The 12,590-nt window shown below is 48.0% G+C and overlaps 1 protein-coding gene across 1 annotated transcript; it reads left to right on the top strand.

Moving 5' to 3' along the window:
* The first annotated feature begins 3,357 nt into the window (after nucleotides 1-3,357).
* LOC119947895 (olfactory receptor 2W3-like) lies at nucleotides 3,358-12,583 on the top strand. The gene is made up of 3 exons (XM_038769547.1): nucleotides 3,358-4,418; nucleotides 11,563-11,630; nucleotides 12,486-12,583. Exons 1-3 carry the CDS (start codon nucleotides 3,358-3,360, stop codon nucleotides 12,581-12,583), a joined length of 1,227 nt encoding a protein of 408 aa, XP_038625475.1.
* Nucleotides 12,584-12,590: the final 7 nt, after the last annotated feature.

Below are 12,590 nucleotides of genomic sequence, written 5' to 3'. Positions count from 1 at the left end.
TGTCAAAATACCACAGTTTGCTTACAATGAATAAGACATAAACAGCATATTAGAAGTGAACAACCGTGTTCCGTTCAAGGCCACCTTGGAGTAGTTTCACACAAACTGCCTTTAGAAAATATTTAGTATTGCCTTTGTTTTGCTTGCAAGAAGCTGACTAAATTTTCTGCAGACAAACAATAATCCAGCTGCCTAGCCAAGAAAAATCAGAAGTTTGGGCGAAAGGACACTTCTGGACAATGGAGACCATTTGTCTGTGCCTCAAGGCAAGTCCGTAGACATCAAAGGGCAGCACATTTCTAGGCTGTGAGATCGTTGTGGGCAGGAATGTGTTTGTTGTTATATTGTACTCTCCCAAGCGCTTAGTACAGTGCTTTGCACACAGTAAGCGCTCAATAAATATGATTGAATGAATGAATGAGGGGAATTTCAAGCTACGAGAAAGGGGTACAGTACCATAAGGAATCCCCTCTCAGGATGGCACCTGGAGAGTTTCCAGTCTCGGCTCCGGGAGGGAGAGTCAAGCAGAGGCATACCCATTCCACTCCTGGCTTGGGCAGTGGCTAGCGAGTGGAATCAATCAATCAATCAATCAATCAATCAATCAATCGTATTTATTAAGCGCTTACTGTGTGCAGATTGGAAGGCAATCTGCTGCAAGTCAAAACTCACCTGTGCTGGGCAGCAGCAATATGGGAGAGAATCGAGGATGGAGACTCAAGTTTACTGTGTGGAAGAAGGCAGTGGTAAACCTCTTCTGTATTTTTACCAAGAAAACTGTATGGATACGGTACTGGGATGATTGCAGATGGAGGTGGAGCATTCTGGAAGAGCTATGTCCATAGAGTCTCTAAGGGCTGGGGATGATTCGATAGCATAAGACAATACTACTACTCTTACTACTTCATTCAATCATTTATTGAGCGCTTACTGTGTGCAGAGCACTGTACTAAGCCCTTGGGAGAGTACAATACAACAATAAACTGACGCATTCCCTTCCCACAATGAGCTTATAGTCTAGAGGACTGCTACTACTACTGCTGTTACTGTACTGCTCCAACTAGTACTACTGTTACTACTTTCACGACTACTAGTAGCGTTACTACTACTGCTGCTGCTGCCTCCCAGGTGGTTCTTCCGTCAGAAACCAATACCATGGATGGCCCAACTCCAGTAGGCATCCCTCCACCTAATTCCTAACTCCATGATAAGTTAGGCTCATTCAGTCTCTTCCACCCCTCCATCCAGCTGAGGTGTAGGTCTCTTTGGGGCACCCTGGCTCATACCCTGTTTGCTTCACAGAAGAACTGGGCCTTCCACTTTGCTCTAACCCAGCGGGAGTGGAGAAATAGCGACGGCAGCAGCAGCAGGTGAGCACACAGGACAGGCAAGTCGCCTTATCGGTAGCCCGTGCCACCCTCCCGCTACTCACCCTGGGACCTCCTTGAGACCTTGACGTGACATTCTTCCCTAAATCCAATCCTGATGTCTCTGGACTATCTAGGCTCACATGCTTGGACTTCCCCTGCAGCCATCAGTGAAGCGGGGTGGCGGTGATTAGGGGAGGGAAAGAACACTGTCGGAGAGGACCAGGGGGTTGGGATATCCCTCCATCTCGGCCCAACTCAGCTCCCTGTCTCTTCCCTCGTGATAGCCGGAGGGACCTGACCAGAGGGATGGCTGGATCCTGAGCTGCAAGGAGCCCCAAACCCTGCTCTTTCAGACACAGCATCTCTCTGCTTCTTAGATTTTATTTTTGTATAAAAATACAATCCTCATCCTTGTCTCCTGTTGTTTCAGTGTTTTTATCATTTCATCTCTCCTTATGTGTCTGTCTCCCGTCCCCCTCCCGCTTTATTCTTAGAATGTGAGCCCCTTAAGAGTCAGGAACTGTATCTAATTTTCACCCGGGTATCTTTTCCTGGGGCTTTGTTCAGTGGACTGCACACAGTCAGGGCTTAAGAGTTACAACACCTTGAAGGCCAGGGCTCATTCTCTCCTGGATATTCCTTCCCAGAAGTTAGGTCAACGCTGTGCACAAAGTAAGTGCCTAATAAACATGGTTACTACTACTACTACATCATTCAAGTCCCTGAAATAATAACAGTAATAACAGCAACAGCAATATTTGTTAAGTGCTTCTGAGTGCAGATGGAGGTGGGGCATTCTGGGAGAGATGTGTCCATTGAGTCGCTATGGGTCGGAGACGACTTGACAGCATAAGACAAGATATGCTTCCTGTATGCTAAGCATTGTGCTAAGCGCTGGGGCAGAAGCCAGATAATCAGGTCCCTCATGGGGCTCACAGTCTGAGAAGGAAGGGAGAACAGGCATTGAATCCCCATTTTTGCAGATGAGGGAAATGAGGCACAGAGGAGTCATGACTCCTCCACGGTCCCACAGCAGGTACGTGGCAGAACGGGGATTAGAACCCAGGCCCTCTGGCTCACAGACTTGTGTTCTTTCCATTAGGCCATGCTGCTGAAAGCCTTGGGGTGCTCGTCTGAATCACTGATACAGATCAACCTGATCAGTACGCGAGCCGGAAAGGTCAGCTCTCACCCGAGTACTCCCAGGCCCAGTGTGTTTTTCCAGGGCCAATTAATGCTAACTCCGGGAGCCATTAAGCACTTATTCCGTGCCGAGCATTGTGCTAAACACAAGATGATCATAGCGGAGAGTGTTTCAAAGCTGATGTCTAGTCCTCTGTAGAGGAGAAAGTCAAACGAGGGAGATGTCAGATCTTGGGGGGACATCCTCCTGAATCCCCCGACTAGTGTTTCCTTGACAGTTCACCTCAGGGGCCGTCCTGAGCTGATGTTAATCGCTCACTGGGGACTGAGGCTCCCAGAAGTTTTTGAGGAATAAACAATCCCAGCCACTTCAGAAGTTGGAACTGCCCCTGGAGATAATCAGCAAGTCTCTTGTCTCTCATATCGCCAACTCAAAGGTCCCTGAATCTCCGCCCCCACCCCTAGCATAGTTCTTTGAGGCGACATTCTTCCCTGAATCCATTCCTGATGTCTCTGGACTATCTAGGCTCACATGCTTGGACTTCCCCTGCAGCCATCAGTGAAGCGGGGGTGATTAGGGGAGGGAAAGAACACTGTCAGAGAGGACCAGGGGGTTGGGATATCCCTCCATCTCGGCCCAACTCAGCTCTCTGTCTCTTCCCTCGTGGTAGCCGGAGGGACCCGCGGCTGCCTAGTACCCTCAGTTTCAAATTGTCGCCCGAAGCAGGGCTCAAAGCTGCCGTTTGATGCCTGTGGACTTGCTCTGAGGCACAGACAGCCGTCAGTGTGAACCCTTCCATGTGGGCATCTCCCTCATCAGGCAAACCCATCTCTTCTTGAGAACATGGGGCGTTGGAAGCCAATCTTGATGCTTTCTGCCGGAAAGGTTGCTCGCGCACCTCTTCTACTTGGGGAAACATCGAAGGAAACGTCGGCTTTCTTCCTGGAGGAGCTGGGAAAGGTCACGGGGAGAGCGAATGCCAGTTGGGAAGGAGGCTTCATCCTGCTGGGTTTCTCGGACCAGCCGCGGCTAGAGAGGCTCCTCTCCGTGTTCATCTCCTTCTTCTATGTCTTGACTTTGCTGAGCAATGGGACCATCATCCTGGTGGCCCGTCTGGACCCCCAGCTCCACACCCCCATGTACTTCTTCCTCTCTCACCTGGCCGTCCTGGACCTCACCCTCATCAACTGCGTCATCCCCCAGATGCTTGTCAACCTGTGGGGTCCGGACAGGACCATCCCCTCTGCTGGCTGTGCAGTTCAGCTCTTCCTCACGCTGGGGTTAGGTGGGACCCAGTGCGTCTTCCTGGCCTTTATGGCCTATGATCGCTACATCGCTGTCTGTCAGCCCCTCCACTATATGCTGGTCATGCATCCCGGTCTGTGCTGGAAGCTCTTGGCCATCTCCTGGGGGCTGGGCTTTGGCAACTCATCCCTGCACACCCCCCTCACCCTGTCCCTGCCCCGGTGCGGCCACCACCAGATCAACCATTTCTTCTGTGAAAATCCACCCCTCGTCAAGTTGGCCTGCGTGGGTACCTCGGCGTATGAGGCGGAGATTTTTGTGTTGAGCGTCTTTTTCCTTCTGATCCCCCTCCTGTTCATCCTGGTCTCCTATGGCTCCATCGCCCGGACCGTGCTGGAGATCAAGTCGGCCGCGGGGCGACGCAAGGCTTCCGGAACTTGCGGGGCCCACCTCGCTGTGGTGTCCATCTTCTATGGCTCCATCCTCTTCATCTACCTGCAGTCCAAGGACAAGGTCTCCCAGGACACTGGCAAGTTTGTGGCTCTCTTCTACAACCTCATCACTCCGGCGCTGAATCCGCTCATCTACACCCTGAGGAACGAGGATGTGAAGGGGGCGTTAAGGAGGTTGGTGCTGGAGAGGAAGGGAGTGCGAATAATGTAGGTGCTCTCTCAGATTTCCCTACGATCAGTCAGTGGCATTAATTGAGCACTTGCCGCATGCAGCGCGTTCAGTACAGTGCTAAGCAGCGTGACCTAGTGGGAAGAGCCCAGACCCAGGAGTCGGAGGACCTGGATTGTTCATATCTATTCTATTTATTTTATTTTGTTAGTATATTTGGTTTTGTTCTCTGTCTCCCCCTTTTAGACTGTGAGCCCACTGTTGGGTAGGGACTGTCTCTATATGTTGCCAGCTTGTACTTCCCAAGCGCTTAGTACAGTGCTCTGCACACAGTAAGTGCTCAATAAATACGACATTGATTGATTGATCTCGACTCTCTAGGCTGTAAGCTCGCTGTATCTAACTCTGTTGTATCCTCCCAAGCCCTTAGAACAGTGCTCTGCAAACGGTAAGCGCTCAATCCATATCACAGATGATGATGATGATGATGATGATGATGATGACTCCGCCACTTACCTGTTGGGTGACCTTGGACAAGTCACTTCACTGCTCTGTGCCTCAGTTACCTCATTTGTACGATGAGGATTCAGTACCTGTATTTCCCTTTCCAACTTGGACTGTGAGCCCCATGTGGGACAGGGAGTTTGTCTGATCCGATCATCTTGTGTCTACCCCAGTGCTTAATACAGTGCTCGGCACACAGTAAATCCTGTTATTTTGGGGAGCGAACACTAGAGTAAATAGATATGATCCCCGCCCTCGTTTACTGGATCCCAAAGGAAGGCACTCAGCTGAGGGTTTTGAAAAGCCAAACGGGTATCCAGACTCTTGCCTTGACTCTGGCTTTTACCTATGGCTTGATGGTGGATCAGTCACCTAACTTGTCAGTGCCTCAGTTTCCTCTTGGGTTAATAATAATAACGGTGACATTTGTTAAGCACTTACTGTGTACCGAGCACTGTGGTAAGTGCTAGGACAAGTGTAAGATCAGATTAGGCCCAATCCCTTTCCCAGACGGGGGTCACAGTTTAAGAGGGGAAGAGAATAGATATTTTACCCCCATTTAACAGATGAGAAAACTGGGGCAAAGAGAGGTCAAACGGTTCTTTCAGAGTCATGTAGCAGGAAAAAGGTGGAGCCAGGATTTGAACCTAGTTTTTCTAACTCCCAGGCCTGGGGTCTTTCCACTAGGCCATGTTGAACCCCTGAAACCTAGAGCATCCTACACAGGGCTCATGGTGTATGATGAAGAGAGAACAGATATTTAATCCCCATTTTTACCGATGAGGAAATTGAGGCTCAGAGAAGTTAAGGGACTTTGGGAAGCTGCATGGCCTAGTGGAAATCCCATGGGCTTGGGAGTCAGGGGACCTGGGTTCTAATCCCAGCTCTGCCAATTGCTTGCTGTCTGATCTTGGGCAAGTTACTTAACTTCTCTGTGCCTCAGTTCTCCCATTCTCCCTCCTAGTTAAATTGTGAGTCCTTTGAGGGACAGAGGCTGTGTCCAGCCTAATTAATTTGTAAGTATCCCAGCACTTAAAATAGACACCCCCCACTCCAGTCCATACTTCACTCTACAAAAACATTCAGGACTTGTTTCCCCACTCCTCAAGAAATCCCAGTAGTTGCCCATCCACCTCTACATCAAACAAAAGCTCCTCACCGTTGGTTTCAAAGCACTCCACCACCTCACCCCCTCCTGCCTCACCTCTTTACTCTCCTACTACAACCCAGCCCACAAGCTTCTCTCCTCTGATGCTAACCTGCTCACTGTACTTCGATCTTGTCTATCTTGCCGCCGACCCCTCGCCCAAGTCCGGCCTCTGGTCTGGAGTTCCCTCTCTCCTCAAATCCAACAGACAATTAGTTTCCCCCCATTCAAAGCCTTACTGAAGGCACATCTCCTCCTGGAGTCCTTTCCTGTCTGAGCCCTCTTTGTCTATGCTTCCACTCCCTTCTACATCTCCCTGACTTGCTCCCTTTATTCATTCCCCCCTCTCCCAGCCCCACAGCGCTTATCTACATAGCTGTACTCTAGCTTCCCCCTCGTCCCCCTCTCCATCCCCCCATCTTACCTCCTTCTCTTCCCCACAGCACCTGTATATATGTATATATGTTTGTACTTATTTATTACTCTATTTATTTATTTATTTTACTTGTACATATCTATTCTATTTATTTTATTTTGTTAGTATGTTTGGTTTTGTTCTCTGTCTCCCCCTTTTAGACTGTGAGCCCACTGTTGGGTAGGGACTGTCTCTATATGTTGCCAATTTGTACTTCCCAAGCGCTTAGTACAGTGCTCTGCACATAGTAAGCGCTCAATAAATACGATTGATGATGATGATGTACTCTATGTATTTATGTTAATGTCTGGTTAGCTCGTTGTGGGTGAGGAATGTGTCTGTTTATTGTTATATTATACTCTCCCAAGCGCTTAGTACAGTGTTCTGCACACAGTCTTGTCTTACGCTGTCGAGTTGCTTCCGACCCATAGTGACACCATGGACACGTCTCTCCCAGAGCGCCCCGCTGTCTGTCTGTAATCGTTCTGGTAGTGGATCCATAGAGTTTTCTTGGTAAAAATACGGAAGTGGTTTACCACTGCCGCCTTCCGTGCAGTGAAGTCGAGTCTCCGCCCTTTACTCTCTCCCATGCCGCTGAGTGCTCAATAAATACGATAGAATGAATGAAACTAGTAAGTGTTAAACGAATACCATTTTTACAAAAAGTGACTTGCCCAAGGTCACGCGACAGGCGAATCTGAGAAGCAGCGTGGCTCAGTGGAAAGAGCACGGGCTTTGGAGTCAGAGGTCATGGGTTCAAATCCCAGCTCCGCCAAGCTGACAACTGTCAGCTGCGTGACTTTGGGCAAGTCACTTGACTTCTCTGGGCCTCAGTTACCTCATCTGTAAAATGGGCACAACCTGATCACCTTGTACCCTCCCCAGCGCTTAGAACAGTGCTTTGCACATAGTAAGCACTTAATAGCATGTAGAACAGTGCTTTGCACATAGTAAGCACTTAATAAATGCCATAATCATTATTACTGTTATTATTAATAAATGCCATTATTATTATTATTATTATTATTATTATTATATCCTTACACTTTCTTGCTTCCCAATCTGTAATTTGTTTTAACATCGGTCTCCCCCACTAGATTGTAAGGCCACAGAGGGCAGGGACCATGTCTACCGATTCTATTGTATGCCCCCAAGTGCCCAACACAGTGCTCTTAACATAGTAAGTGCTTAATGGACACGATTAAAAACGTGTCAGAGCTAGACACAGTTGTAGGGGAGAGCGGTCGATTTTTCAAGTGTTGGGTTTCCCTCGAATCCGGCCCAGAATATGATCGCTGTGTTGCCGGGGACACATGGAGTTTGAACTGAGCCTCTGTGATGATAATAGAGGCGATGGGGATATTGACCCATGGCTGTCCCGGGGGGTCGGGGCGAAAGAGGGGTGTAGTCTCTGTCGTTTCCCCCACAAGTCCTTGAACCGGACTTGCTGGCTCCCTCATCCCAGGTCTCGGACAGAGGGCGAAAGATCCTGAGGTGTCCCGGGCTCTTGGAAGCCTGGCATCTGCTCTACCAGACTGTCAGCTCGTTGTGGACAGGGAATGTGTCTGTTTATTGTTATATTGTATTCACCCGGGCATTTAGTACAGTGCCCTGCACACACAGTAGGCGTTCAATAAATACACTTGAATGAATGAATGAACCCTGTTCTCCCGTTGCCCAGTTCTGGACTCTTTCCACCAGGAAACACTGCTTCTTACACACCTCAAGGACGCACTCTAATTCTGGCTGTTTCCCACCCTGGAACCCACCGCAGTGAGTGGGGAGGCAGATACACTGAATAGGAAGTGATGTAGAAATGCCCTGGGGAACCTCAAAGTGTAACTACAGCTTCTCGAGGTGTCGCTTTCCCCCTTAGTTTAGACTTAAGGAGGCTCTGCCACATTAGGAAAGGATAGAATCTTCTCCTCCAGCCCCAGCACACTTCGATTCTCATCAAACCACTTCTAATTCAGATGCCAGTTAGTAAATCAATCAATCAATCACATTTATTGAGCGCTTACTGTGTGCGAAGCACTGCAGTAAGCACTTGGAGAGTACAGTGTAACAACTTAACAGACACATTCCCTGCCCATAACTAGCTTATGGTCTAGAGGGCGAGAGAGACATTAATATAAATAAATAAATTACTGATATGTATGAAAGTGCTATGGGGCTGAGGGAGGGGTGAATAAAGGGCGCAAATCAGGGTGACACAGAAGGGAGTGGGAGAAGAGAAAATGAGGGCTTAGTCAGGGAAAGCCTCTTGGAGGAGAAGTGCCTTCGAATAAGGCTTTGAAGGTGGGGAGAGTAATTGTCGGATATGAAGAGGGAGTTACTGGAGAGGAAAATATTATCCCTGTGGGGAACGTCCTTTTGTCATCATTAATAATATTCCAATCATCTCACCCTCCTATAATTGCATCCTATAATAATAGAGCAAGGATCCCCTCCGAGTGGATGTGGATAGTCATTCCTTTAGGAATCCAGATCCCAGGGGGCTCCACAGGATAAACAATCTGAGGATTGACTTTGTACGAGCTTCTCCCAGCATCCTTTCCTGGGGGATAATGGCATGCCCTGTGGATTTCCCTGCGCCCACGAAACTTCCTTTTCTCTTCAGCCTTAGTTTTCTGAAGCCTGAAAGGGTGCAATAAAATCAGAAACTTTGAGTTGTGGCTGTCCTCTGGCCCAAAGTCCTCCTCTTCCTTCTCCTCTTCCTTCCTCTCCTCCTTCTCCACTTCTCTGGGATCCAGAGCTAAACAAGACTTCCGCAGACAGAGTCCTGACCTCTGATACCTGGGACTGATGGAGCTGTGAGACTGGTCATGACCAGTGCAGTGGGGGTCAGAAGAAGCATTGCCTAAGCAGAGATCAGAAGATTTGCCCAGGCCGACTGAAGGTCAGTACCACACAAACACTTTCTGTCAGGTTGTTATTTGACATGGTCACTGCGCTTAAATAGCATGCTCAGAAAGCTCGGCATCTCAGGACTGGGTGTCCGGACCACTTCCTGTCATCAGACTATGGAAGCAGCGTGGCTCAGTGGAGAGAACACGGGCTTTGGAGTCAGAGGTCATGGGTTCAAATCCCGGCTCCACCAATTGTCAGCTGTGTGACTTTGGGCAAGTCACTTCACTTCTCTGTGCCTCAGTTACCTCATCTGTAAAATGGGGATTAAGACTGTGAGCCCCCCGTGGGACAACCTGATCACCTTGTAACCTCCCCAGCGTTTAGAACAGTGCTTTGCACATAGTAAATGCTTAATAAATGCTATTATTATTATTATTATTATTATTATTATTATATCATCAGACAGATGGCAGCACCGCTTGTCCGTCGGTGTCCAAGGAAGTTCCCCACTCTGTCCCATCCCTGAGGGTGGCTCTGCCTCGGGTCACCTGCCTGGTAGTGGGCAATAATAAAGCTGGTGTGAATACATCTGAGGGTGGGCTTTGAGATTGTGAGTGGATTTTGAGATTGTGGCTCTTGGCTTTACTTCTGGCACATATTGTGAGTGTGAGCATTTCCATTTCAAGCCACCAGCAGTGATTCCCTATTCATTCATTCATTCAATCGTATTTATTGAGCGCTTACTGTGTGCAGAGCACTGTACTAAGCGCTTGGAAAGTACAAATTGGCAACATACAGAGACGGTCCCTACCCAACAACGGGCTCACAGTCTAGAAGTGGGAGACAGACAACAAAGCAAAACATGTAGACAGGTGTCAAGTCATCAGAACAAATAGAATTAAAGCAAGTACCTCTCTTACATATGATCCTGAGACCTCTGATATCATCAGACAGTGACCTGAGGGAGAGGATAGGCAATGGAAGGGAAGGTAGGGTATGATAGGGATGAATCCAAACGACTTTCAATTTGATTAATTTTTTTAAAAATTGTACGTCTCTTCCCCTCCCACTTTTCCTGTTCCCAATTACTGAGTTTGGAGCCACCACCCGGAATGACAGAGAACAGGTTATTGCTTCCCAAACAACTGATTGTCAAAACTCACCCTCCATCATAACACTTTCCATATTATGGAGAGGGCAAGGCTAATCGTCACATCTCTCCTCTGTTTTGCCCAGGAGAGGAGAGGGAGGAAGGAGAGAAGAGGTTAAGAAAGGGGAAATCAGAGGGGAGGTGGAGAAGCAGAGAGGAGAGACGCCAGGAGAAGGGAGGAGGAGAGGGAAGAGGTGAGGGAAAAGAGATGGAAAGAGAAAGGACGAGAGGAGAGGGAAAGGAAAAGGAAATAAGGAGAAAGGGGAGTGGGGCGGTGAAGAGAAAGAGAGAGAAAAGGAGAAGCAGAAACAAAAGGGAGGGAGGAATAGGAAGGGAAGGAGAAAAGAACAGAGATGAGGGATAGGAAATGAAGTCAGAATGGTGACAGATTTCTAGAGGAAGCGACAAGTTGGCGAGGAGTAATGATCTTGCCAATGAGCTATGCTGAGCTCTTCAGAGAGCTCCACTTCTGGCCTCTGAACTATCTCAGAAATCCCACTGACTCCCCAAATCCCTAACTTCCAATCTGCTTTTCCAGGAACTAGATGAGATTCCCTTTGATCATCTGGGACAACCACATCATTCACCATGTATATCGCTTATATCCTTTGGCTTGTTTCCTTTTCTTTCTCCCTTTGCTGTGTGTCAGACCATCTCCACTTGAGACTGTGATCCTCTTGTGCACCAGGAATTGGTTTGAATCAGCAACCAAGGATACTTTCCAGAGCACAGACCAGTGCTTTGGTCATTATAAACTTCCCGTGTAAACTCCCAAGATGAATCCCATCTAATCTCAAACCCACCAGTCCCATTATTGCCCCTTCGATGCATTTCCCTCTCATTATTCTTTTGTAATTCCTATGCTAATGAACAAAGACGATGCCGTTAGTAATAATGTATCCATCATTGTGTGTTTTTAAGACTCTCTTACTTGTCCACTGTGTCCATGAACATAGAGTAGTGTGCTTTTTCTGCCCATTTGGATGGTGAAGAAGGGAACAGGATATCCTACCACCAGCAGAACATGCTTGAGTTGTTTTTTTGAAGTGGTGGTGATGGTTTGCACAGAGTCATCCACACTCTCCTGCATGGTTCCCCTATGCTCCCTATGCCCAGTATACCAGCACACATCGAGAGGCAGCTGGTAGGGAGAACTGGTGCAGTCATGGAACAGAGTAGCTCTGGTGACCTCAACAGCAGCAGACACCACTGTGTCCTCACTCATTTTGTAAATCACTGCTGAGCGTCCTCGCTCCACCTAGACCGTGAGCCTTGTGCAGAACAGGGAGTATTTCTGATCTGATTGTATTGAATCTACTCCTGTACTCACCACAGTGTTTGGCATATAGTAAGGGCTTAACAAATACCACAGTTATCATCATCATTATTATTACTATAGTGACGTAGAAGGTGTGGAAATCTCATCCAGTGCCTTGTGAAAGCCAGGGGAAAAGTAAAAATCAGCAACAAAACTACATTAATGTTGCTTTTCTGTTTCCCTTTTCTCCCCCGTTAGACTATGAATGTCTTGAAAGCAGGGTCGTGTCTAACACCGGGGCCCACCCAATGGGGGCAATGGTGATGATGGACCCCATGGCTTCTTGAGTTGTATTCCTAGACTTCCTCAGTCCCCATTTTTGACACATTCCCGAGAGTTTCCAATCAGGGCTGAAAAGATCCAAGATCCTGGCCTTTCACTTATTATTTATCTGAAGTCTGCTAGTCCCCAGTCTCACCTAAAATGCCTTTCCAGACCTCCACTCAGAATAAAAAATCTGACATCTAAAATGGTTACCCTTGAAGCATATTTCAAATGCCTAGTTCAGTGCTCTGCAGGCTGAGGCTGTGAGTGTTCAAAAGAGGCCTGCAGATCGACTAATCTGTTGGGTTATATTTCTAGTGTACTCTACCAAGCAGTTAGTACAGTGTTCTGCCCACAGTAAGCGCTGAATAAATACCACTGATCGATTGACTGATCGATTGACTAACTGCATCGTTCTGCAGTCATCTTCCTTTGTGCTATTTCTTCTCTTTTCCAGAGAGCGAGGCCTGTGGCAAGAGATGGATTGTGCCTCACTCAGATATGCGATGCTCAGAGGAACATTCCAAAGCAGAGAGGCGGAAGGAGACCTCTTGACCCGTTG

The sequence above is a fragment of the Tachyglossus aculeatus genome, chromosome X4 (assembly GCF_015852505.1).
Source record: "Tachyglossus aculeatus isolate mTacAcu1 chromosome X4, mTacAcu1.pri, whole genome shotgun sequence".
In the NCBI taxonomy this organism is placed as follows: Eukaryota; Metazoa; Chordata; class Mammalia; order Monotremata; family Tachyglossidae; genus Tachyglossus; species Tachyglossus aculeatus.
Note: the sequence above shows the minus strand (reverse complement) of the source record. Positions and strands in the feature narration are given on the sequence as shown.

What these genes read in the sequence shown, in the direction of transcription:
- LOC119947895 (XM_038769547.1), top strand. Translation starts at nt 3,358, where the DNA reads ATGGGGCGTTGGAAGCCAATCTTGATGCTTTCTGCCGGAAAGGTTGCT. An exon ending in AGGAAGGGAGTGCGAATAAT is followed by an intron (nt 4,419 to 11,562) that starts GTAGGTGCTCTC and finishes CCCTATGCCCAG; the next exon opens with TATACCAGCACACATCGAGA. An exon ending in CATGGAACAGAGTAGCTCTG is followed by an intron (nt 11,631 to 12,485) that starts GTGACCTCAACA and finishes TCTCTTTTCCAG; the next exon opens with AGAGCGAGGCCTGTGGCAAG.